Here is a 27,780-nt window from a genome sequence, read left to right as displayed (position 1 = left end):
GTCAGTCGTTCGATTTTTCCACTCCGTGGCGTGCTATGAGCTTGTAGATCTGCTATTTTTCAATAGCTAAAGCATAACATAATGGACGGCAAACGAGATAGGATGGGGGCTGAGTATATGGAGGAGGGAGAGAGAGGGGAAGAATGCGCGGGAGAGGAAGGAGTGATACAGAGGGGAAAAGAGCAACATATGGAAATGAGCAAGCTAGGAAGAGGAACTGTGGAGTGATTGAAGTGATCCTGGCTGGACTGCAGGCCTCCTGCAGATGACTGAGGAGCAGCTCGCCAGAACAGAGGAAAGAAGACGCGTTGCGTCATTGTTGTCGGGTCGGTGAAAACCTGGTATCTCCACTAGAATCTCGGCGGGGCCTGTGGCGAACTCGCGTCTTAATCCATTTTGGCGGGAACCCCTTTTGGTGTTTTAAACATTATGTTATAATATAGCTATTGAAAAATAGCAGATCTACAAGCTCGTAGCGTGCCACCGTGTGGCGCGCTACGAGCTTGAAGGTCTGCTATTTTTGAAAAAAAATATTTCAGAAAACTGGAGGATTTAGAAGAATTTAAAAAAATGTTGAGGTCAGGCCTAAATGGTTCAACGCCACGAGGTCCGTGCCGTTGTTGTTTCTCCGTGAATATTGTGTGTCCGAGTGAGACACACACACACACACACACACACACACACACAAAGCGTACATTCTGAACGAAGGCCACACTGACCATGGTGTTGTTTCTAGGTGAATGTGGTGTGTCTGCTGTCCGTGCGTATCCTCGGGCCGTCGCATCACGGAAAGGGAAACCACAAAGCTGGGTTGAAAACACGGGGTTGGAGTCGGTGTCGTTGTCGTATCAGAGCTGGGTTGAACATGCACGGGTAGGACCGTTGTCGTATCAGAGCTGGGTTGAACATGCACGGGTAGGACCGGTGTCGTATCAGAGAAGGGTTGAACATGCACGGGTAGGACCGGTGTCGTATCAGAGCTGGGTTGAACATGCACGGGTAGGACCGGTGAAGTACCGCAGCCGCGGAGCACAGGTCTATAGGCGTCACGGACGGTCTATCACTTGACCAACTGTGCGCTCAGCTGGTCTTGTGGTATGGTTTTATGCTGTCAATGGGGACGCAGATTTTAGAACGCTAACAACTCTGATTCTTCTTTTTAGATTAAAAAAAAAAAACAAGCTTGATTTTCGTCTCATTTCTCTAAAAGATATGATCCTGTTTTGGGTGGATTGTTAGTTACACAGCAGATCTTTCCTTCCTTGACTCGCTGTTTCCGGCCAAATCGTCTTTCAATGTAAGAGACTGGCCCATAGAGTTAGGTGGCTGGCGCTAGATGGGGCTGCTGGCGGTCAATGAGTTTTAAAGGGTGCAGAATGAAGGTTAGGACATTGGAGCGCAGTCAGGACCAATGGAATTTAATAATAATGCATATCATATTTTCATATGGCAGCCATCTGCCTGTCTGCTGCCTCTCAGTGTGATACTACAGTAGAAGTGATCCTGTGTTAATGGTGTCTCTCAAGAAGAACTCGCTGTACTAGAACTAGAACAGTGGTTCTGAACCTGTGGGTCCTCTCACTCTAAAATACTCAGCCAGTGTCATGGTGACTCTGAGAGTGTGCAAAAATGGGCTAATTCTACTTCACTCACTGTAAAATGTAATTTCCTTGTGCAAAAAGGATTCAGAACGCAGACTTGACTGAATCACTGAAATACTACTTATTTATCGTATATTATAGTCTGTCCTGTTTTATCGGCCGCTGTCTGTGTGTGTGTGTGTGTGTGTGTGTGTGTGTGTGTGTGTGTGTGTGTGTGTCATAGCTCTGTTTACAAAATGCTTTCGCCATTTTCAACTGTTTTTATTGTATTTTGACACTTGCTTTGGCAATGTTCTCATGCCAGTAAAGCTGCTTTGAATCAAATCGAATCGAATTGAAGTCTGTCTGTCTGTCTGTCTGTCACATTGAAGACCAATGTGAAATAATATCCAGACCAGGGCACACCGTCACACAGTCCTTCTCAGTTCTGCTTTCTGATGTTTGCGTGTAAGATTCCCACCATGGAACACTGGAATGTTATAGCCTAATACTGTGCGTGCGTGTGTGCGTGCGTGCGCGTGGTTGTGCGCACACCGTATACACGTTTATGTGAGGTTGCGCACATGCACGTGGCATTTGTTTAAGGAACAGTTACATGATTTTTTTTATAGGAATATGATCGTCATTTACTCATTATTTGCACCTTCTAATATGGATTCATATGTCCAAAGCTATTAGAACATTAAATTACTGATGTCAACTCCTATATGGATGTATAACTATCTGACAGAAAATTCACAATCTTTTTATAGTTTCACAAGATGGTATTACCCAAAGTGTTAATGTAACACAGCTCTGTTTACACCTTTTATTTAATTCCCATTTTATATTCAATATTTATTTGTTTGTTTTGACTGTCTTGTTCCACTTTCTCTTTGGCAATGCAAACGTACGTTTTTCTCATGCCAATAAAGCTCAATTAAATTGAATTGAAATGTGAGAGAGAGAGAGAGATATCAACAATCAAACAGTAATCCAATCTCTAAAAGTGGTGAAAGATGCAGGAATTAAGTCAAATGAAACAAGTCCATAATTACTGCCACAAGGCACTGTGGATAAGCCAATGCGTCATGGCTGGGCTTTGGGTCGGCAGGATGGCTGTTTCTTTGGCCGGGGAAGAGTGTCGGTGTGGTCGACTGTAGCAAACCGCCTCGTCCTCCATGTTGCTCCTCCAGACCTGTGGTGCTACTAATGATGGATCTGATCTGGTGTGGAGGCTTTGAGTCCCACCGCGCGCTCGCTCGCTCGCCACTGATGAAAAGCAGCCGTGCACGCCACGGACGGGTTGAAGGCAGCTGCTCTCTCTCTCTGCCTCGCTGACTGGGAGCAGTGAGTCTCAGTGGGGCATGGTGTATGACTGCCTGGGAGCAGTGGGTCTCAGTGGGGGCCTGTGGGGCATGGTGCATGACTCCCTGGGAGCAGTGAGTCTCAGTGGGGCATGGTGCTCTGACTGGGAGCAGTGAGTCTCAGTGGGGGCCTGTGGGGCATGGTGCATGACTCCCTGGGAGCAGTGAGTCTCAGTGGGGCATGGTGCTCTGGCTGGGAGCAGTGAGTCTCAGTGGGGGCCTGTGGGGCATGGTGCATGACTCCCTGGGAGCAGTGAGTCTCAGTGGGGCATGGTGCTCTGGCTGGGAGCAGTGAGTCTCAGTGGGGCATGGTGCTCTGACTGGGAGCAGTGAGTCTCAGTAGGGCATGGTGCATGACTGACTGGGAGCAGTGAGTCTCAGTGGGGCATGGTGCATGACTGACTGGGAGCAGTGAGTCTCAGTAGGGCATGGTGCATGACTGACTGGGAGCAGTGAGTCTCAGTAGGGCATGGTGCATAACTGACTGGGAGCAGTGAGTCTCAGTAGGGCATGGTGTATGACTGACTGGGAGCAGTGGGTCTCAGTAGGGCATGGTGTATGACTCCCTGGGAGCAGTGAGTCTCAGTGGGGCATGGTGTATGACTCCCTGGGAGCAGTGGGTCTCAGTAGGGCATGGTGTATGACTCCCTGGGAGCAGTGAGTCTCAGTGGGGGCATGGTGTATGACTCCCTGGGAGCAGTGAGTCTCAGTAGGGCATGGTGCATGACTGACTGGGAGCAGTGAGTCTCAGTGGGGCATGGTGCATGACTCCCTGGGAGCAGTGAGTCTCAGTGGTGTATGAATTGATTGCATAATGTTTGACTGTATAGTGTATACTCTGTTTATACATTTCTGTCTAATAATTTTAACTAATCAATCAATCACTGCATCAAAGCAGTGGTGGAAGAATTAAGGCAAACAAATAGCAGATCTATACAAGCTCACAATGCTTCACGTTGCTACGCATTGTGAGCTTGTAGATCTGCTACTACTTTCATAATGGAAAATGTGTACAGGGCTGAAGTTGTAAACGTGTGTTACTTTTGTAATAATAATCAAAATCTACAAAGTAAACTATTAGCTAAAGTTTTCAACTAATTGTAGTGGAGTAAAAGTAAAATTAATTTTGTCATACCGGTACTTAGTCTTTATTTCACTTTCAAAAAACTTTTGGTAATTTCATCGTCTACTCAGGCTTATGTAAACACCAACACCCCAGACAGTTTTTAAGTTGCTTGATTCAGTATTAAGATATTTGATATTAATTTTAGCTGCCACTTCCTTTATGAACCCATTGTAACTTCAAACTTCAAAATTCTGTTGACTGATGTTGGCCATCTAACACGTGAGGGGGGCCGTGTTTTTTTATTCACTGTTTTCATATATTTCTTATTATTCTTTTAGATTTTTTGAGCGGCGCTCTTGCAGCTTCTTTTCCAAAATAATTATTAAAAATAAATGAAAACGGTAAATGGAAAAACCACGACCCCCTCACGTATGAGAAGGACAATATCAGTCAAGAAGATGTACAAAAATCTTTTGAAGATGGCATATCCACACGCTCACAAAGCGTCCCATCGCTTCACTGACCAGAAGCTTGCGCGCTCACTAAACCTGTACGTGCCCGTCGGCCACCAGCCTGCTTCAGAACGATGAACCTTATCCGTTGTCAACTTGTCATAGCACCCGGTCTGTCTGTGTCCCTTTTGTGCCCATACTGTATATGGAGATCTAGCTGTATCTGTCTGTCTGCCTGTGCCTGAAGAGTGCAAACTGACTGTGAAAAGTGGATTGGTTAAAGGACCACTTCACCACTTTTCAACCTATCTTCATATAATAGGTCCTCCAATGGCAGATCTTCATTATCGTGAGAACGATGGCTTCCATTTTCGCATTGCAACTTTTCAGGACTAGAAAGCCTGCAGTTTTTATTAGCTTGTATTCCCCATCGATGATGTCACTGGAAGACACTTTGCCAATCAACCTGCTCCTATAAAACTGGACTCTTCACAAACACTCATTGTCAGTTCATAGTTTGTTGTCATGGTTGCTTGTCTGTGGATTCCTGTTTTGACTGCATTGTCATTCTGCAATTGCCTGATTCCTGCCTACTACTTCAGTGTAAGATCTGCCTTATTATTTATTAAATACTTCATTATCTACTTATCTACTACTTGTTTGTTGTTACTCTGCACTTGGTTTCGACTCTGTCTACATCCATGACACTTGGGTTCATTAGGTTCACTGGCAGAGCCTGACCAGAGCCTTACAATGTTGTTGTTCATTGAGGTTTGGCCTTTTAGATGGAAATGTGGCTTTTTACTGTGTTTCCTTAATTTTTAGACTAGTCGTGTAGTCTGTTACAAAATTAATTTGTTTCAATTATTTTGTTTAAAAAATAATGCTATTTTTCTTATGTTAAGGAGTAGCCCCGTTTTATCTTCACAACAAATAATTATCTAAACTGTTAAGAGCATGACAAAAACATGATATAATGGTACTCTTGTGAGGTGGACCTGATGCAAGTGTAACGTGAAGTGACATACATTTGTTCCCACTTTATGGACATTAGCTACTTTCTCTAGTGCTTTGTAGGTTGTTAATGCCGTCAACAATGCCTCTGTCTTCTTAATGCTTCATTAACCCAACACAATGCTGGCTGGCTGGCATGAAACCAGAGTGACTGGCCCTTCTTGCATTGAACGATCCCATTCTAGTCAAAAATAATGGCAGAGAGAGAGAGAGATAGTCCAGACAGTGGCCTTGTGGTTCGAGGGTCTGCCCTGAAACTGGGAGGTTGGGGGTTCGATCCCCGGCCGGGTCATACCAAAGACCCGGACCTTGCATCAATGGGTTGGATTGGAGGGTCAGATCGACTACAAATGATTCCCGTCTCCCGAGCACGGCTGCGGCTCACCGCTCCAAGAGATGGGTCAAATGCAGAGAACACATTTTACTGCGGTAACGTGTGTGACAAATTGTGGGACTTTGACTTGATTGACCTGATGATGCGAGACCACATTTTCATGACAGGTTTTTTGGTCATGAACATGGCGTCATATTAAACTGAAACATCTAAAAACACATATTACACACATACAAACCCCAGGAAAGTGTTTCTTGTGTCCTAAACATCAATAAAATACACTCTGGTTGCAAATAGGGTGAAGTGGCCCTTTAAGTCTTAATGTACTTATAGCTACGTTTTACACCACTGCTATAGTACTCAGCCAGCAATACTGTAAACACAGTGCTGGACCCCTAGCAGGCCCCTCCTCTGTGTGTTTTTATAAACACACACACACACACACACACACACACACACACACACACACACACACACACACACACACTCCCCTGTGTGTGTTTATAAAGCCATAAAGCAGACCATGCGGAGAGCTCACACAAGTCGGCCATTATTCCTGGATGGCGTCGCGAGCTGACCAAAAAAACTAATCTTTGTCCTCCGCACACAGCGAGCGAGCGCACACATGCATACACACACACACACACACACACACACACACACACACACACACACACACACACACTACGCTCCCGAGGAGCTAGCTATGCCAGTGACACAGTAGATAAGTAATTGCTGTACGGGTACTACAGCAGGAAGGAAGAAATACAGAGAAGGCGAGATAAGGATAAAAGGGAGACGCGCACACGCACACACACACACACACACACACACACACACACACACACACACACACACACACACACACAGCCTTCCTTTTCTACTAATTCCTTTTCTACTAATTCCCTCTACTTACTTTACCTCCTGTCTCTCTGCCTTTCTCTCTCTAACCCTGGTATGCAGTGTGTGCATGTGTCATTACTATGGTATTCTGCCGCCACACTTAACTGTGTGTGCCGTGTCTTACCTGTCAAATTATGTGCCTCACTTTATTCTCCCATCAGGTCGGTTCTTTTAACTCTCGTCTCGTCGTGTGTGTGTGTGTGTGTGTGTGTGTGTGTGTGTGTGCGTGGCATGCGCTTGCGTGTTTTTTTCTTTCTTCCTCTTAGCTACTCTTGGGGAAATCACACACACACACACACACACACACACACACACACACACACACACACACACACACACACACACAGCGCTCAGCATGTCAGCACGGTTCCCTCATGGGAATAGGAAAGCCTCTTATCCCGGAGACTGCTCGCTTGCTCTCAGAGAACAGATCTATCTCTGTGTGCTGTCGAGACTGAGAGACCTGTTGCTCACCCGTTAAAAAACCCAAAATGTGGTTAATTACTTTGTGCTGGAGCGTTAACGCTGAATCATCTCCAGACTGACGTGATCTATAAAGAGGACCTTTTTTTCTGAAAAGAGGTCTTGGAATAGAAGGATTATAACCTTAGCCCGGTGTGGGTGAACTGGAATAGAAGGATTATAACCTGCCCAGTGTGGGTGAACTGGAATAAGATGACTCCATTCATTTTTTTCTGTACCGCGTGGCGTGATAATGTACAGTGTCAGATATTATGCCTGGCAGGAATGGACCTTTTCATCCATCCAACTCTCACTGCATAGCCTACTGTACTCCGTACTGTACGTCACCCTGTCCACAGTGACTCCATAATGACCAGTAAGACGCCCTAAAGGACGAAGTCGCGCTGAAACAACAGAACTTCCTAATGCGGTGCCCCTTTTTTGGTGGCGGCTGCTACTTTTTGAAAAATTGTGAAAATGTGGCGCAAATCTTTGAATATATATATATTCTTTCATAGTGCATGTTTTTAACTCAACTCTTTGCTTCTGTGGGGTCCCTGGCTGGAACAACATATTTTGAGATTGGGGGTCGCGGCCAATTGGATATAATTCTGGCGGTCCTTGACATGAAATAGTTTGAGAACCACTGACATGGAAACATGAGGTTTTTCAGAAAACTGTCAGGATTTAGAAGACATTTGTAGGATCGTCCTCAGGTCTAAATGGGGCAGGAGTTAAACTATTAATCTGGTGTCCGTGAGGTCAGATGTAGAGTTGCTGGCCGGCTCCATATATGCAGATCTAGGTGATGATCCATTCTTCTCCTGCATGTACAGTATGTATGGAGCGTGTCTTGAGTGTACAGGGCTTGATGAAGTCAGATCAACATATGGAATGTCAGAACAGGTCAGTTCCATTATGGAGATCTAAGGGTCTGATGAGGTCAGATCAACATATGGAATTAATTCTGTACTGGCCATATATGGAGCGTGTCACGAGGCGTGACGGACTGACTGACGGGAGATGCAGGTTTTCACAGTAAACTGCAACCTACGGTCATTACAATTCATGTTAGACATCTGCCTGACGTCTGTCTGCACACCTATAGGGTCTGTCTGCTCACCTATAGGGTCTGTCTGCACACCTATAGGGTCTGTCTGCTCACCTATAGGGTCTGTCTGCTCACCTATAGGGTCTGTCTGCACACATATAGGGTCTGTCTGCACACCTATAGGGTCTGTCTGCACACCTATAGGGTCTGTCTGCTCACCTATAGGGTCTGTCTGCACACCTATAGGGTCTGTCTGCTCACCTATAGGGTCTGTCTGCACACCTATATAGGGTTGAACATTTTGTTCTAGGTCTCCCTCCAAATACACCACCGTCTGCAGTTCCTTGAATTCACTTCCTCTTCCCTTTTTTGTCAATTTAAAAATAAATCCAAGGCTTATATAGGCTTTTGGTTTCCTTTCTTTCTTCATTCTTGTTGTTGAAACGTGTGGTTTGTACTTAGGGCTGGGTGCAATAACCGCAATACCGCCATACTGCGGTTGTAAGGTATTGAGTTCACAACTGCAATATTATTATTTTTATATAAAAAAAATATATCCCACGATTTTGTAACTCATTTTCCAGCCAGTGACCAATTGCCGTAAAGCTGTAAATCCTGGGCACTACTCTCCCTTTGCCAACCTGGGGAAAGCCTGAACCGACCTCATGCATGAGGAGTGAGCAGTACTGTGCCACCATGCCCCTTATTATTATTTATTTTTTAAATCATTCAAAACAACTTTTTTTTTGTCATCGCTCAGTACAGTGATACCATAACTCTAAACTTACTGTGATTTATTACCGCGATAACAAAAAAAATCACACCTGTGTGAAGTGATGGCGCTCTTATCATCACATTCCGTGCTCAGCCAATCAAATCATCACAAATGTCATTCCGGCCAATCACATTTGGCGTCTTCACTTTTCTGCCCTTACTTTTTTATCTTCAATATGTACTTTGCTCACGCTCAGCCAATCAAATCGTCGCCATGGGGTGATCAGCGAATCAAATCATCGTGTTTGTGTTCACACAAACAGACAAAGCTGGGCATAGGAGGGGCTAACAAATCCATATGACCTGTCTTAATATGTTTATCTGTACCGCGTACTGCTTAACACTCGGCCTGTGTCCGCTGTCTGTGTGTGTGTGTGTGTCTCCTCTCCTCCAGGTGAGCTACCTGGGCAACGTGACCATCTCGGGGACCCAGTTCCTGTCGGGATGCACGGAGTCGGCGGTGGACGGCCTGGTGGAGCGGTGGCACACCCGGACCCAGCAGCAGCAGCAGCAGGTGGGCCCCTCGCCGCCCAGCTCCCTGCTGGAGATCAGGCCCTTCCAGGTGCGCCTGCACCACCTGGACGGGCACGGCGAGGCGTCCGTGACCATGGACACGTACCAGGTGGCGCGCATCGCCTACTGCACGGCCGACCACGGCGTCAACCCCAACGTGTTCGCCTGGATCTACCGGGAGATCAACGACGACCTCACCTTCCAGATGGACTGCCACGCCGTGGAGTGCGAGAGCAAGCTGGAGGCCAAGAAGCTGGCCCACTCCATGATGGAGGCCTTCCGGCTCACCTTCCGCAGCATGCGCAGCGACGGGCGCATCCACAAGAGCGGCTCCTCCGACGAGTTCGCCGAGGACTCCTCCACTCCCGACGACTCCACCCCGGACGACGGCTGAGGCTTTCCGCGGTCCCACACCACACCCCCCCCCTAAAAAAAAGGCCTGATCCCCACCCTGATGCAAAGGTCGGGGTGACTGAATGGATAAAACAGATCGCCTGCTCTCTCTCTCTCTCTCTTGTTCTCCCCTACTCTCTTTCTTTCTGGTACCAACAAGGGAAAAGAAAACATGAAGCTAAACCCACCGTCGTCCCCACCCAGCCCGACACGTCGCTCGCCACCAAGAGTGACTAATTTGTTTTTACTTAAAGGGAAACTAGAGGACAAAATGGACAACGAGAACCCCCTACCTTTGCATACAGGGAAGCAAAGCCTCTGCTGTCTCTTTGAACGACCTGCGGGGCCTTTTTATGCATCTCTGTATACTATACGCCCGTAAGAGATTGACTACACATCCACGGTCCCATTCTCTGGCACCGTGTAATACAGTCCACATAGGCACTATTACTAAACCATAGTTCTTAAAGTTGTTTTAGCTGTTTTTGGGACTGGGCTCAAAAAAGTACCGTGGCCGTCTGAAGACCCGTCAGAAGTAGGCGTGTGCTGTGACTCCATCAGTGTTGGTTCTAAGTTTAAAGAAATCAGGCTGTTGAACTCAAATATCCTCAAATGTTTAATCATGTTGTCGACATTGACAGCAAAGCCTTTTAGCATAGTGGGGGGGGGGGGGGGAGGGGGGGGCTAAAAGATAGAATAAGCTTTTCTACCTTGCACATATCACTATGGTACTTTAGCCCAAGCTGAACTCCCAAATTATTTGATAATGTCTGGCTTTACACATTAACTTTGTAGCCAGGAGTTGTACCTGTTTAAAGGTTATACGACGGTACTTGGGATACCTGGGCATCTCTGTGTAATTATAGCCACCTGGGAGAATAATAGGTATTGCTGTTTTATATTCCTTTGACATTTTTAAAGGGTGTCAATTTGGCCATGAGACTAAGCCATGATGGAGGCACCTGTATTGTTCACATAATTATGATCTCTCTCTCTCTCTCTCTTTTTTTTTTTTTTTTTTTTTTGAGTATACCAAAAGTCAGTGTTTTAGCCGTGTCTTACCTGTCAAATTATGTGCCTCACTTTATTCTCCCATCAGGTTGGTTCTTTTAACTCTCGTCTCGTCGTGTGTTTGTGCGTGTGTGTGTGTGTGTGTGTGTGTGTGTGTGCACGCGTGCGCGTGTGTGCGTGCGTGTCATCATGATGCCATCATATGTTTAAATGTCTAAATGTAACTGCTTGTTCCTGTACGTGTGTGTGTGTGTGTGTGTGTGTGTGTGTGTGTGTGTGTGTGACTGTACATGTGAGTGCTTGCCTCTGAATAAGTGCAGTCTTTGAGAGGTCGACGGAGGGGAGAGAGTGAGAGAGAGAGAGAGAGAGATAGAGAGAGAGAGAGAGACATAGAAAGACGTGGTATGGTCTGATAATTAGCCAGAAGTGTAAACTTCTCACTGCCCCAGGCAGACACACGGCATCCTTTTTTGATGCGTAACAACAAGGCATTTCTAAATTCAACACGGTACTGTGACCATTTTGCCAAGTTTTCTTTTAGTACATTTCTCTTGTATGAAATGACAAAAAAAGGGGGTATACGTTACGTACGGTACGAGCATGTGAGAGAGGACAGAGTTTCCAGTACGAACCCCAACAAAACAGCCGGGCAGGGCGGGCGGGCGAGGGGAACGGCCGACGACGCCTCCCGGACCGGTCTCCTCCGCTGAATGTATGATCAGTCCCAACGTGCCGTCAAGTCAGACCTTCACCGACAGTCACCTTCCATCTCTCAGTTCTCCCTCCTTATACCCTTATACGACTAAAGAAGTGGCTGGGGTTGTCTTTATTGTTGTTTAGCCCACATCTGGGATGGATTATTAACTATCCTCCGCTACGTTGAACAAAGCCTGGAAGCGGTTTCACACAGCTCTATACCGTTCTGGGTTTATATCATGCCTCTCTGGGTGATAAGGGGGCCATACTGGGGCGGTACTGTTACTGAGGCCCGTATCAGAGCCCCATGCCATGCTGTTTTCTAACTGGACTGTTGGACAGACTGGACACTGGACTGGACTCACACCTGAGAGGGAACGAGGGATCTTAAGCAGGATGATCAGATGGCTACCGCCGGTCAATACATACAGTATATATATATATATATATATATGAATATATATAGATGAAAAAAAGATATATATACATTGTATTTGAATCTCATTCAATAAGCTTATGTAAATAAATACAAAAATGTATCAATTTCCAAATATTACAGCATAAATACGGCTAGCTATTCTAAATAATAATAATGAAAAAAAAGTGGAGAACGCACCATTATACAATACAGAACCAGTGTTATAAAAGCCTACTGTGAATACAAACAACGTGGAGAGACTGATAGTGCTGGCTGTGTGTGCGTGCGTGCATGTGTATGTGTGTGCGTCTGGCCATACAGCGGACGATGTGTGTCGGATGAGGAGAGAATGTTTCTAAAGCTGTAGATGAACTGTGTGATGTCTGTCTGCAAGCTCAGACACGCTTTAAATGTTTGGAAATGTTACCATAAGTGTTTTCTATACAGTGTTTGCAAAGATCAAGAAACAATTACATATAAACTATTTACCAAGATTTGTGATGGTGGTGTGCTGTCTTCTTTCCTATAGTGTTGTAGTCATCCATCCATCCATCCATCTTCAACCGCTTATCCGTAGTCGGGTCGCCCTCTCCAGAGCAACATTAGTGACTTCCTCCTGGGGGATTCCGAGACGTTCCAAGGCCAGTGAGTCGATGTATTTCCTCCAACTGCGCCGTGGTCTGCCCCGGGGGTCTCCTCCCAGTGGGATGTGCGTCGAGGACCTTCCTAGGGAGGTGCCCGAGAGGCATCCTAACCAGATGCCCGAACCACCTCAGCTGACTCCTTTCCAGACGAAGGAGCAGCGGTTCTACTCCGAGTCTCTCTCGTGTGACTGTAGTCAAGTCCGCCTAAAGCGAGTCCAAGACTGGGGGGTTGCCCGAGTCGAGACCGAGTGGCGGAGGGTGGCGAGTCCAAGTCTGGGGGGGGTTGTCCGAGTCGAGACCGAGTGGCGGAGGGTGGCGAGTCCAAGTCTGGGGGGGGTTGTCCGAGTCGAGACCGAGTGGCGGAGGGTGGCGAGTCCAAGTCTGGGGGGGGTTGTCCGAGTCGAGACCGAGTGGCGGAGGGTGGCGAGTCCAAGTCTGGGTGGGTTGTCCGAGTCGAGACCGAGTGGCGGAGGGTGGCGAGTCCGACTCGATACCAGATTTGTAACATTTCCTCAGACTTCTCTTTATTTACATGTGGCTTTAGACAGGCCTAAGATTAAACAATACACAGATTAATCCCTTTTATGGTTTTGCATTGTCAAATAATTCATGCCATATGTTTGATTGTGGAATTAATGTATATGCATGCAACAATGTTCTCTTGACTTGATCTTTGCACACAGATCCAAATTCCAATGTGTGTGTGGTCGCAATGATTTGTATTGCTCCTCATAAATATTAGGTTTTATGGTATTCCCATACAAAAAGTATGTTTTGCGTTTGAGTGTGACACAGCCGAAGCCTTTGGTCCTGTTTTATAGCAGTTTTTTTTTTTTTTTTTACTATCCCATTCTTTACATTCTTACTTTATGCTCAACTCCAGCCTCTAAAGTGCTTTGCTCTCATAATGTAATGCTCTGGCCTCTCATGCAGTATACTATGATGTTGCAGCAGCGATTCCACCACATAATATCTATAACTGGTTTGGTGCATATACAGTGTATAGCTGGCTATCATTTATCATATTAACTATAACTGGTTTGGTACATACAGTGTATAGCTGGCTATCATTTATCATATTAACTATAACTGGTTTGGTACATACAGTGTATAGCTGGCTATCATTTTGCAGCTGAAGAACTGCAGAAAATTGGAAGCAAAATGGATGCTGAGAGGAATGTTGATGTGTGTTGAAGAATGACAACAGCACCTCCCTCTGGCTGGTTACAGCAACAGCACCTGCTTTGAACAACACTTCAAAGAGAGCGTAATAATTCCAACAGGGGGACACAATACAATACAGTAGGCCAGGCTACTGTCTCTATAATAGTGGTATTTATACTCCATGATGGCATATCTCTTTGATAATAGATACTAGTTTCATTATGTTTTTTTCCCCCTATTTGAGTCTCTTTGTAGAAGCAGTGTTATTTATTCCATGCAATATGTGACTTGCCATTATGATTATTTTTCATTCCCACTAAGAAAGACGTACAGACACAGTACAGATACAGTACACACACACACACACACACACACCACCAAGTCTCTCTCAACATGAACTCAAGAGTTTAAAGCGGATACATTTTTCTGTGTACGCCGACCTGTTGCTCCCCAATGTGTGTCTCTCTCTCAGACCCACTTCCAGCAGGCAGGGGGTGGGCCTTAAATAAGGAGCCCAGATAGAGGCCATCCCATCGGCCCAACCCTCCAACCCCCACCACCACACACACACAGCCACACTCTCTCTCTCTCTCTCTCTCTCTCTCTCTCTCTCTCTCTCTCTCTCTCTCTCTCTCTCTCTCTCTCTCTCTCTCAGTCAGGCGTCACTCAGTCAGCTTACAATACCACTCTGTTATAGCGCTCCAGTTGGCCGGCCTCCCTCCTCTCCTCTCATGGGTCCCCATGCACACAACACCACACCACACCACCCCGCCCGCCCGTATATCCACCCGCCAAAGAAGGCCCACATGCTTGAGGTCCGGGACAGGGAAATCAGTGCCAACATGGGGCTCTGATCTGTTTCCACTGACCCCCCCCCCCCCCCCCTCTCTCTCTCTCTCCCTCCTAGCCAGAGAGCAGAGCTATAGGGGGGGGGGGGGGGGGGGAGTACAGACTACAGAGAAGCATAATGTGTGAAACAGAACCGTCTTTTAAGAAATAGAGATTGTTTCAAGTCAAAATGGAGAAGGAAGATATATAGTGCTGCTGATCGAGGAACGGTTTTTTTTGGAGAGGAAAAAGAAAACATGCACAACTTATTAACAAATTAAGTTAGCATAGCCAGGGACGGATTAACCCCAACGAAGGCCCCTGGGCCGGTAACATTTTTGTGTTTTTATCATCGTTTGACCTAAATTTAACTAAATCAATGGCCAATGAAGGGCCCCACGGTTCAATTTCCCTGAAAGGCCCCTGAGAGCCAAGGGCCCTTGGGCCACGGCCCCACTGGCTAATTTGTCCCTGAGCATAGCTAATGTCTTTTCTGGAAGCAAGGGTGGACAGTAGAGTAATAACACAGGTATTTTAGTCCCTGACAGACACAGTATTTCTTCTGATCATTCTCACATCCATATTTATGCTTATTAGTCCCATTGGAATAGCCCTTAAAAGCCATCATGGGGTTCATTTGGATGCCTGAACCTCCTGTCTTTCTCTCATGTCCTGTATGTATATAGTAAACCTCGGGATTATATGCATCACTATTGCGATTTCGGGAATGCACTTATACACCGTTACGGACAAACCACATGATGTCACTGACCATATCCCCAGGGACAGGAAATGCCTAGACTTTCAACCAACCATGCAAGAGTCTAAGCTTGTTGGGAAAGACAGCATCTGCAAGGGCAACAGGCCAGGACAGATCTCAAAAGAATGTCACTGGCTTTGTAAAGTTATACTCAATATCTTTCTTGTTGCCATGTCCAGTTGAAGCACCATAATCCATGTCTTTCTGACACCTGTTTCTGTTTAAAGTTTGATACCAGTACAGTACTGTATAGGTTCAAGCAACAAATGATCAAATCACTGTACATGTGTATGATCACAGATGCCCACTTTGCATTGTTTTAGACAGACTTGGAAACAGTTTATTGTATTCCAACGGCATTCTGAAGTTTCAATTTAGCAACTATTGAATGGAAGGTGGACAAACCATGAGTATATTACACTGCTCTGCCAAGATGCTCTGCCAAGATGTAAGTGATTTTACTGAAGCCGACTGACATCATTTTAATATGAGGATGATGCCAACAGATATGCTTGCTGGATATAATATGCTTTATTATTTTATTTCAGAATCAGCACTTTATTGTCACATCACAGGTTTACAGGTGTAAAGAAGTGTGTGGAACTCGTTTTCATGCAAACTCGTGTTAATTTCAGAAAGAGAAGAAAAGGAGGGCGGGGGGGTCGATGTACAGGGAGAGCAAGCTGAAAAAGTCGAATCAAACCGCAGTGAAAAAACATATTAATCTAAGATATGTACCGTTAAATAGCACAATCCAGGGAGAGGGGAGTTGCACCACTCAGTTCACACAGGTGTGATTTTTCTTTTATCAGTCGGCAGAGCATGCGAAACAATGGTACTGATCCTAAGTGATCACTGCGGTCTTGTCTATTGATTTGACAACTGTCCAATCGGGTGCCAATTCACATGGTACTGTAGCTTCACAAGGAAAGGTAAAGTCCAGTCCATGGCCAGCCTGGGCGGTGACAGGCTCGCATAATAAGAGTAACTTTCACCTTCCACGGGTAAAATCCACATGAGGAAATTAAAGTGACAGCTGGTGGGTGGTCTGGCGTTTTTCATTATTCTTATCATCATTAATCAGCAATAATTCAGCATAACAGTAGGATAGTTTTTACTGAAATAAAACTGTGGAATACAGCTTATTGGCTTGCAAATGTAAAGTACTAAAAGTTAAAAAAAAAAAAAAAAAAAAAAGATTTAATGTTGCAGTCAATGGTCTCATTCCATGGCCTCCGGTGAGGCACAAGGGAGAGATGGGGAATTATCCCAGCGGAAATCAAGCCAGAGTATTATGAAATATCTCTCCTAGCTCTCACAGTATCATGAAATAGTTCTCGTCGCTCTCACAGACATGAATCTCCTGCCTTGAGTCTTTCTTTAACACACAGATTCCTGTGGAAATGATGGCGCCAACCCCACCAGTGGGAAGGCCTATGGCGTGATACAGGGAGATGTGGGCAACAGGTCAAGAGACAGGAAGGCCCCTTTTCCACAAAAAAAAAACGTTGGTTCTAGAACTGGTTCTGTTCTAGATTCTTGGAACCTTGGTGCTTTCAACCGGCGGCCGTTTTATGGCTCCAGTTCTGAACCAACTTTTAGGTTTCAGTTTTTCTGAACCAATTCATCTTCAGTGGAAACGCTCTGAACTGGTTCAATATTAGGCGGGAATAATTACCCGAACCGGTTCAACCCTGGTGGAAAAGGAGCCGAAAGGTATAAGAAGAAGAGGTGAATTGATATAAATGAGGGGAAAGGGAGACGGAAATAGGAGGGAAAGGGAGATAAGTGGCGCAGAGAGGGGGAAGGGAGACATGGTCGTCTAGATGTGGGCATCTTGCTCCCAGATGCTGGTATAGGGAGTAAGGGAGAGTTGTGTCACATCCTGTGGGCTAGCGAGGCCACAGGATGGAAAATAAACAACTTCCAGCCAAGCTGAACTCTGTCATGGTGACTCTCTCTCATTGATCATACAGTACATGCTATGTGAATGTGAGCAGCACACAAAGAAAGACAGACTCAGAGTACACATGTAGGCCTACTAGCCATCACAACACACACACACACACACACACACACACACACACACACACACACACACACACACACACACACACACACACACACACGTTTAGCAAAAAGCCCTGACTTGGCCATTCACTTCATTCCATTCTATAAACCAAATGGTCCCAAATGTCAAATATGCAAATAGCCTATGATGCTTAGCTATTCCATTTTACCACCATTTCAAAACTAAAGTATCCCCCTCTATTTGTCTATAAGCCTAGATACTGTAAATACATCTTCTTGTTTTTCTTCTTCTTTTTTTTTGCAGGATGAAAAATGAACCCCATGGGACATTTTTCTTGACGGTTACCTGGCATAATCTTAAAATACACCCTTCAAGGATTCAGAAAAATAATAACTGTTGCAACACCAAAGAATTTAGTAAACCGATAAATACAGATGTTATCCGAACATTTTCAGCTATCTTTGTGCAGTTCTTGCCTCTTGGCTTTGACTGTAAAGGTGACTATATCCTCATTGTAGTGTATGTATTGCTTAGCCAGGGACTACTTTATGTGGCAGACCACTCTGCCTTGTGCATAGGTGCACTTAGGTCCTGCGCAGCTGCATTGTATACCCTTGATTGATGTGTGTCAGTTCTGGCTTTGACCAGTAAAGTACTATAAACATGAGTTCCCTTCTCCAGTGTTTTATTTCTTTATTTTTTGTGTTCATAGGCCACATATACACAACAAATTGGCGAGGAGAATTAAGAACCTGCAGTGCGTTGTTGAAGGACGTTTGCAATGCCAGCTTTGGAGTTTGGAGGAAGGAAAAGGAGTGACTGAGAGAAGATTAAAGTGGACACAGAGAAAAAGGTGTGTGTGTGTGTGTGTGTGTGTGTGTGTGTTTTATTTCTTTATATTGTATGAGTTTTATATCTTAATATTGTATTATGTATGAGATACGGTGTGGTCTGCATCGGGAAGGCAAGCTAGCTTCCCCTGTAGTTTTAAACCAATCCAGTGTTGTTGTTTTCGCTGTTTTAACATTACAAGGTACCTCCGTGCATTGACTGGTGATATATGGTGTTCCGTATCAATTACAGTACTTACTGAGATCGAACAGTTGGTAATAATGTCCTCAGAAACGGCTACAGATTCAGAGTCAGGTCAAACCTAGCCCCGCAAGCAGAACCCGAATGTAGTAAAGTTTCTGACACTTTTAAGACTTTACTGCATTGGGTCCTGCTTCAAGTGGGGCTGTCGCCAGTTACGCACAAACAAATACAATGTAAACAAGCCATGAGACGGACTTCTGCGCGCTTTTACCATGGTTATTCATGTATTGACTTACGAATGTGCGAACTATAAGTACCTTACATACCATACCGACACATCTCCTGTGTCGCGGAAGCCGTTAAGTATTTTTAATCCATGATTGATTAAAAATGTCGCTTCTTCCTACCTTGTTTATTGACACCTCATTGTACCGCCTATCTGGCTAGCTAGTGGTGCTACAGCTATGACGGAGCAGATCAGAGGAAGGGACATAGCCCGCAAAGCCAACCGCACATCGAGAGGCGGTACAATAAACGGTAAATAAACAAGAAGAAATCAAAGCGACATTTTTAATCAAACATGGATTAAAAATACTTAACGGCTTCCGCGACACAGGAGATTTTATCAGAGGTATGTAAGGTACTTATAGTTCGCACATCCGTAAACAAACACAATAAAAAGCGTCCTAATTCCGCGCCGATGGACTAAACGATGAGTTTGTGTATATCCGCGTCCCAACAATCGCATTGAAAAATCTTAGCTTGACCAGGAACCCTACGGGTCAGCCCGGTTCGGTTCGGATTGGGCTGACCCAGGGGGTTCCGAGAGGGGCTAGGTCAAACCCAGCACAGAGATAGCCTACTCCAGTTCTCACACAGAGGTCATTGAGGTGCAGGCCAATCTGACAACACCCCAAACCCAGTAGCATGTGAGTCCATTTTAAGGTTGGGCTTTCTTCGAAACCCCCAAGAAACTTGGCTCGCCCTCTGCTGCCAGTGGCACTTTACGCCGTTTCATATCTAGAAACAGAGAAGATCTAGAAAGTTCCCTGACAGTCGTGTCATCACTGTTTAGCATGTTTATTAAGTGAGCCAGCCTTGTGGCTTTATATATCTACTCAACCTGTTCTTTCCATTCTCCTGCGATATTAAATCTATGCCCTAGGTGGAGGTAGTTGTATGACTCATGTAGGTCATACACATGTATGGGCTGTGACACACAAACACACACACACACACACACACACAGACAGACAGACAGACAGACAGACAGACAGACACACAGCAGTATAGTACAGTACGGTGTAGTATTGTACAGTACAGCACAATACAGTATGTTACAGTACAGTACCGTACCGTACCGTATGGTACAATACAGTATGGTAGTACAGTACAGTGCAGTACTGTATGGAACAGTACAGTATGGAATAGCACAGTACCGTACGGTACAGTACAGTATAGTACAGAACACTGGCCACCTGGATGGCGTGGCTCGGCGCTAGAGTGAGACCGGTCGAATTCCAGTTATTTTAATTAGAATATTTTTTATTCTATGTTTATATAGTGCAATCATGTGTTTTGGAAATTCTATACAATCATGTCCTAAATGTTTTATTGTAGCCTATCTACAGTAGTACACAATGGCACCCTCTTGTCCGTGTGGTTAATTCATGTTTTGAAACAATATCTGGTGACTCAACCGTCTCATTGGACCTGATCGTTAATTATTTTTCCTGCTTTTTAGCAATGAAAGAGATTGCATGATTCTCTATGTAAGTGAAGTGTAGACAGACTCTCTGGTAATTTTCCAGATGTTGGAGCACACAAACAACCTGTTCCTCAAGGGGAATCACGGAATCTCTCTGCCCAGATGTGACACCAATTACGTAATGGCATGATTTGACAGAATGGATGGCATGGCTCTGTTTATAAATGCAACACCTGCACAAAGGAATTGGGAGAAGGGGTTAGACCAAGGAGGACAGTCATGAGGGCTTGTCTTCTAGGCACACATCTGCGTTCCTACCTGTACTTGATGTTCTCTTTGTTCTCTCCTTTGTCTTCCTCACCTAACTCTTCATGTCAGATACAGGCCCAGTTTACGCTGAACAGAATGTACAGGCCCGGGGACGTCATTCTGGGCGGCCTGTTTCCGGTCCATCGCTCCTCCGTCTTCCCTGAGCTGTCATTCACATCCAAGCCACAACAGATCAGTTGTGCCAGGGACCACCAAAAAAAGAAAAAGTTTGTCATGTTTTTCAAATGTATACCACATTGTTCACAATTTGTCTAGATTTTCCAGAATGTATTTCGAAATAGCCAATTTTGAAGTTGTAGATTGACTATTTTCAAATAGCTGATCAAGTATAAAATAGCGCTAAAGTATATGACGCTATATTAGCAAATTTGGAGAATGGTGTAACCTGCATTGATAGATGGTAACAAAGGATTATTTAATGTTGTATTTTTCTACATGATGAATATACATGCAGTGTGATTCAGTGATTGTGTGTGTTAGTGTTTACATTAAAGGGTTCAGGGCAGTCCAGGCCCAGGCTTATGCCATAACTGAAATCAACAGAAACCCCAGCTTACTGCCCAATGTGACACTGGGATACGTTATCTATGATAAATGTAATGCGGCTGAACTTGAATTCCGTGGAGCCATGTCACTGATCAGTGGGAGAGAGGAGCACTTTCAATTGCATGAGAGCTGTGTTGGGTCTCCTCCCGTGCTAGGAATTGTGGGTCCTAGTACCTCATCGAGTTCTATCGCCTTCTCTAGAATATCGGGTTTATACAGAGTGCCCACGGTAAGTCTCCTACGTCATTTGGTTATTCACAAACGTAAAATATTATAAATAATGTATTGGTTCTTTTTTACACCTTGAAAGACACTACATATTTACTTGCAGGCAGAGCAGAGAGGGTTGAATGGAGGGAGAAGCAGGTTTTAAATGAATCTGTGTTAGAAGTATAGGAGGACTCTTTGCTCAGACCTGAGAGTAGGAATCCTACGGCTCCCTGACAGTGTCGCTGTCCATGGTGCTTAAGGATGCCTATAGGGCTATACATTGTTATAATATTATGGGGTGGAGCAGATTGTGTTGAAAAGTCATTTCAGATCACATTTAATGTGATTAAAAATGAAAATGATCCTTATTTTTCTTCCTTATTTGAAGATAAAAGACAATCTAGCTTTTTCTATCATTATTCTTTATTTTAATTGTATTTATTTGTTCTTCCTTCCCCCTCAGCTAACATGTGCTGCTTGCAGGGGAAGATTTTCACACAAAGAAGAAGAACAAAAGATGTGTATCATGTTTTGTTCTTTTTTTCCCCCAGATAAGTGCTACTGCTACTTCCTCTACTTTGAGTGACCTGGATCACTTCCCGTCCTTCTTTAGAACAGTCCCAAATAGTGACTCTCAGGTAACAGTAGTACATGTTCCACATATAAGCTCCCTCTAGTGCAGGGGTTCTCAACGTTTTTGGCCGGGGACCCCCGGAAATGCTTTGGCAAAATTGGCAATGTCTCGGGACCCCCGTCCCGCCCCCCTCCCGACCCCCAATATAAATTGACTGCTACAATAACTTTAATAATAGAGACAATACACCATAAATAAATACTGAAACCAGAAATAATAATTAGGGAAGGTCTATGCATGTACTATGTGTACTATATGTAAACTCTTCATTTCCATTTTCCAGCCATTCAGTTACAAAAAATAATAATTTGGGGACCCCCCTTTAATAATTTGGCAAACCCCGAGGGGTCGCGACCCATGGGGTGAGAACCCCTGCTCTAGTGAGTGTGATTGATATTGCATAATAATCTGCGTAGGAGAGTCATGGATTCACCACAGTGGTGGAAGAAGTACACAGATGTTTGAGTGGTGCTAGAAGAAGTACACTGATGTTTGAGTGGTGCTAGCCACTCCAAGAAGTACACAGATGTTTGAGTGGTGCTAGCCACTCCAAGAAGTACACAGATGTTTGAGTGGTGCTAGCCAGTGCCACTCCAAGAAGTACACAGATGTTTGAGTGGTGCTAGCCACTCCAAGAAGTACACAGATGTTTGAGTGTTGCTAGAAGAAGTACACAGATGTTTGAGTGGTGCTAGAAGAAGTACACAGATGTTTGAGTGTTGCTAGAAGAAGTACACAGATGTTTGAGTGGTGCTAGAAGAAGTACACAGATGTTTGAGTGTTGCTAGAAGAAGTACACAGATGTTTGAGTGGTGCTAGAAGAAGTACACAGATGTTTGAGTGTTGCTAGAAGAAGTACACAGATGTTTGAGTGTTGCTAGAAGAAGTACACAGATGTTTGAGTGGTGCTAGAAGAAGTACACAGATGTTTGAGTGTTGCTAGAAGTACACAGATGTTTGAGTGGTGCTAGCTACTCCAAGGAAGAGCTATGTTTGTCTGTCCGTCCATTTAGAGTAGAACGTTTGACCCTGATGTTTCGATACTCTATGAATAGCCTGTATTCAAAAACGTACTTGAGTAAAAGTTCAGTTCGGAATTTAACAAAGTACAATACTCATTATGAATGGCTCGTTTAACATTTTGTCAAATGTTTAAAAAAAGCATTTACATTTTTTTTGCAGCTCTATTTTTGAATATCCAAAGTTTAATACAGGTCTTAATGTGTGGTTTGTAATATTAAAATATTAATCTGCAAAGTAACTTATAAATGGGAGAAAAAAGTAACAGTACCTCAAAATTGTATTAAAGTACAGTACTTGAGCAAATGTATCAGAAGTGCTTTTAGGTTTATATATGGATCAAATTCTTTAGGTGCGAGCTGTGCTGCAGCTTATGCTGCGGTTTGGCTGGACCTGGGTAGGGGTGTTGTTTGGTGATGACGCCTATGGCCGCACTGTTGGACGAACCTTCCATTCTGACCTGGCCCGGTCTGGTCTGGGTTGTGTGGCTTACTCAGAGTTCCTGCCCTTTCACAATGACCTGGACAAACTGGACAGGATTGTCACTGTCATGAAGGAATCCACAGCTCGTGTGGTCATTGCATTTGCATATGGAACCTATATGAAGAATATCATGGATGAGGTTTGTTTTATTATCAGGGATTTTTAATTGTACAGTATGTGTGTAACCTTTATTTGACCAGGAGAAATTAGAAACCTCTTTTGAAAATAATTGTTATATGAGTGTGTGTGTGTGTGTGTGTGTGTGTGTGTGTGTGTGTGTGTGTGTGTGTGTGTGTGTGTGTGTGTGTGTGTGTGTGTGTGTGTGTGTGTGTGTGTGTGTGTGTGTGTGTGTGTGTGTGTGTGTGTGTGTGTGTGTGTGTGTGTGTGTGTGTGTGTGTGTGTGTGTGTGTGTGTGTGTGTGTGTGTGTGTGCGCACGCGTGTGCGCGTGTGTGTGTGTGTGTGTGCGCACGCGTGTGCGCGTGCTTCCACACCATCAACAGGTGTTAAGACAGAAAGTGACAGGTCTGCAGTGGTTAGCGGGCGGGGGGTGGGGGACAACGCCTACTTTCCAAGCTCCTCCCTACATGCCGTACCTGGCAGGCACCCTGGGGGTCACGCCCCTCGGTGGAGAAATACCAGGGTTCAAGGACTTCTTGTTAAAAATACATCCTCACAATGATCCCGACAATACACATGAAAACTCCATAGTGAGTTATTCTGTGTATATAAATATTCAGATATTTCACAAACATAATTCTGGGGTAATTTTAACATTTTGTGTGCATCCCAGTCAGTTCTGTTTGATTCATTTTTTAGATATTTGCCATTCATATCATCTGACACAGGCCTTTGTAGCCAAGACCGAGATCCCGAGATTAATTGAATGATTGCACAGGTAGCCGGGGACAAGATCCTGAGATTTGATGAATTACCCTTAAACCAGAGTTTAAAAATGTATTATTTACCAAAGTTTAGCTCCGTCACTAGCCACCTCAAGCACATCCATGTAAGAAACAGCCAGAAGTACTATGATTGGAGCCTAATGAAACATTAATTCGAGCTCCCGCTAAACAAAACAATGATCGGATCGGTAGAAGGCCTCAGTAGACCAGGGGGTATGAGTACTGGCGGCTGGAGGCTGTGGCGGCTGTGGCTCAGGAGGTAGAGCAGGTTGTTCAATGATCCGTGGGTCGGCGGTTCGAATCCCGAATCTCCTCCTGTCCACATGTCGAAGTGTCCTTGGGCAAGACAATGAACACTACATTGCCTCCAATGAGTTAGCTCGCCACCATTGGTGTGTGAATGTGGGAAGTGAGGACGCTGGCGTCGACTGTTCGCCACTTCACCTCCCAATGTATGAATGAATGAACCATTGTAAAGCGCTTTGAGCACTTGGAAAAGCGCAAATGCAATTCATTATTATTATTCATCATTACTGCAGTTGCAGGCACAACAAGATCTCTTCTTCTCTGCTCATGTCGCACATTTGGCTGGCACATGGTACCTCATGGATTACAATCAAATCCATGAGGGGGGAGGGAGGGGGCTGTGTTTTTCAATTACCCTTTCATTTAATTTCATCATTTATTTCAAAAAGAAGAAAATACAAACAGAATATTGAATCAAGCAACTTAAAAACTGCCTGGGATGCACACGAAAGACTAAGTAGATTAAGTTAGAACTAATACGCCCTTTTTTTGCAACAAACCACTCAATTCCCATTGAAAAGCATTTGCAGAATCTGCACTCATAGGTTCTGTGTGACAGCTCCCTGAGTCTTCATTGCGTTTCTTTAGGTGAGACTGTTTTGGGAGCACACATTTCAGTGTAACTTTGCACCGCTTCCATCAGAGTGGGTGGACGCTGGTGGAAGGGTGTGTACTGGACAAGAGGACCTGGGCACAGCAGAAAGCACTCTTTTGGATGTGTCTAACCTCAGGTATGAGTACAATACGTACAAGGCTGTGTATGCTCTGGCCCACGCCCTCCATGACATGCTGCAGTGTGTGCCAGGAAGAGGGCCTTTCACTGGGCACAGCTGTGCAACTTTGCAGACAGTACAGCCATGGCAGGTGTGATATATTATTTTTTAATTTTAGTCTCTTAACGTTGTTAGTCTCTAGTTGTATTCTAATTTTAAAATCATTTAATTTAACTATTTTAATGCGACATTGGTAAATTGCATGAAAATCGTAGGACGGAAAAATAAGCTTTAAAAAATAAAAGAATGCCCCCCTTTTTGAGTGCCCGGAGCTGTGTGGGGGTTGCTGGGTAGCTGGGTGTCTGGGTCTGAGCACGAAACCGGAACCGGGCTGGCACCCTGGTTGCGTTCCTGTGGGTCTGGAACGCAACCCACACAGAGTTGCACCACTCACTTCACACGGATGTGATTTTTTTTTCTAATTGCCAGATGATTTAATGCCCCATTCATAGACTTGGAAGGGTCTATGCAGTTGCAGTTGGCCAGTCATTAACTTCCTTTTTGAACAGAAATGTTAAAACATCTACCTTTCATCAACCAGAAAATATTAATGATAATAATAATATTGCCAAAGACAAAGACCCGTATTTGAGGCGTATATAGAGCTCAAGTCCACACCCTTCCCTCAGGCACAGATGGCTGGGATTGTGTTGTAAATAATGCAAGGGTGTAGTTTATACAACAACGGTCCATCTCAATGTATTGTGTGAAGTAGGTTTTTGAAAGTCTCTTCAGTTCAGCTTCATTATTCTTTTTACTTTGTAGCTTGTGTATTATCTGGAAAAGGTCAACTTCACCACGTCGTTTGGTGAGGATGTATCATTTGATGAGACTGGGGATGTTTTACCAACCAGGGGTATCGTGAACTGGGTGTGGCTCCCAGATGGAAGCACTAAGGTTCACATTGTGGGTGTGTTCAAGACATCTACCTCCGCAGGTGAAGAACTCGTCCTTGATGAAGACAGAATCTTCTGGAACTTTGAATACTCAAAGGTCACTTTGGCTTTCTAGAAATAGCTAAGTTATAACACGTTATTTCATACTGTGAATGTAATTTAGTTTGGACTGATGATTTTTACTTTCCTCCGTAGCCGCCTCGGTCAGTGTGCAGTGAGAGCTGTTCCCCTGGAACCCGTGTGGCCAGAATTAAAGGTCAACCGGTCTGCTGCTTTGACTGCATTGCGTGCTCTGCGGGAGAGATCAGCAATGAGACTGGTAGGTTTACATCATGTAACAACGTACAGTAGGTTGTCTTTAGAAGGATATTGTATGTGTCTGTCCCGTTACTTCTTCCCACTTTGTTAGACTCTACAGAGTGCACCAGTTGTCCAGAGGACTTCTGGTCTAATCCCCAGCGTGACCACTGTGTTCCTAAGAGCATTGAGTTCCTGTCCTACCACGAGGCCCTGGGAATCTGCTTAACAACCATCGCATTGTTAGGAACATTTATCTGTGCCGTTGTCCTGGGAATTTTTGTCTATCATCAAGAGACGCCCATGGTACGCGCCAACAACTCAGAACTTAGCTTCCTACTCTTGCTTTCACTCAAATTATGTTTCATGTGTTCACTTCTGTTCATCGGCCGTCCCAGGCTCTGGACTTGTCAGCTGAGGCATGCGATATTTGGGATCAGCTTTGTGCTGTGTGTCTCCTGCATCCTGGTAAAGACTATGGTGGTGTTGGCTGTGTTCAAGGCCTCCAGGCCTGGGGCTGCAGACATTATGAAGTTTTTTGGTGCTATCCAGCAGAGAGGAACAGTTCTGGTTCTTACTTCAATCCAGACAATAATCTGCGCAGCCTGGCTCGTGTCTGCCTCACCAACTCCTCATAAAAACACACAGTACCACAGTGATAAGATCGTCTATGAGTGTGATGTGGGATCAATAGTTGGTTTTGCAGTGCTACTAGGTTATATTGGTTTACTGGCACTCCTCAGCTTCCTCCTAGCATTCATGGTAAGGAATCTACCAGACAACTTCAATGAAGCCAAGTTAATCACTTTCAGCATGTTGATCTTCTGTGCCGTGTGGATAGCCTTCATACCAGCATATATCAGCTCTCCAGGCAAATATGCAGATGTAGTGGAGGTGTTTGCTATTTTAGCATCTAGTTTTGGCATTTTGGTGGCGCTGTTTGGACCCAAGTGTTATATAATCATTTTGAAACCTGAGAGAAACACTAAGAAGTCCATCATGGGACGAAGTGCCACCAAGTCATAGAAGCATTATTTGTGTGTATTTTACATGTATAAGCATATATCGGATTGCTGATTAACCATGTTAGTAGAAGATTCCATTTTCTACCAGATAAACTCAAAGCAGTTTGCGTGCGGTGCATGTGTTTCGTCCGACGTATACCAACAGTCCTACA

The 27,780-nt window shown here is 44.7% G+C and overlaps 2 protein-coding genes across 2 annotated transcripts in view; both read left to right on the top strand.

Moving 5' to 3' along the window:
* The window catches only part of pid1 (phosphotyrosine interaction domain containing 1), a 53,997-nt gene extending 43,429 nt beyond the window's left edge, over positions 1 to 10,568 (top strand). Inside the window, exon 3 of the mRNA XM_080771667.1 lies at positions 9,398 to 10,568. Coding sequence (XP_080627793.1) covers positions 9,398 to 9,910 — 513 coding nt within the window. The 3' untranslated portion in view covers positions 9,911 to 10,568. The remainder of the gene's footprint in view (positions 1 to 9,397) is intronic.
* Positions 10,569 to 20,610: 10,042 nt separating this feature from the next.
* On the top strand, positions 20,611 to 27,629 carry LOC308321312 (extracellular calcium-sensing receptor-like; the record flags this gene model as incomplete). Its single annotated transcript, XM_080772153.1, has 6 exons — positions 20,611 to 20,710; positions 21,237 to 21,310; positions 21,843 to 21,929; positions 25,226 to 25,486; positions 26,502 to 26,625; positions 26,716 to 27,629. 6 exons carry the CDS (start codon positions 20,611 to 20,613, stop codon positions 27,627 to 27,629), a joined length of 1,560 nt encoding a protein of 519 aa, XP_080628279.1.
* Between the last annotated feature and the right edge of the window lie 151 nt (positions 27,630 to 27,780).

This window comes from Protomyctophum bolini (assembly GCF_963924005.1).
Source record: "Protomyctophum bolini genome assembly, chromosome: 9".
Classification (NCBI taxonomy): domain Eukaryota; kingdom Metazoa; phylum Chordata; class Actinopteri; order Myctophiformes; family Myctophidae; genus Protomyctophum; species Protomyctophum bolini.
Note: the sequence above shows the minus strand (reverse complement) of the source record. Positions and strands in the feature narration are given on the sequence as shown.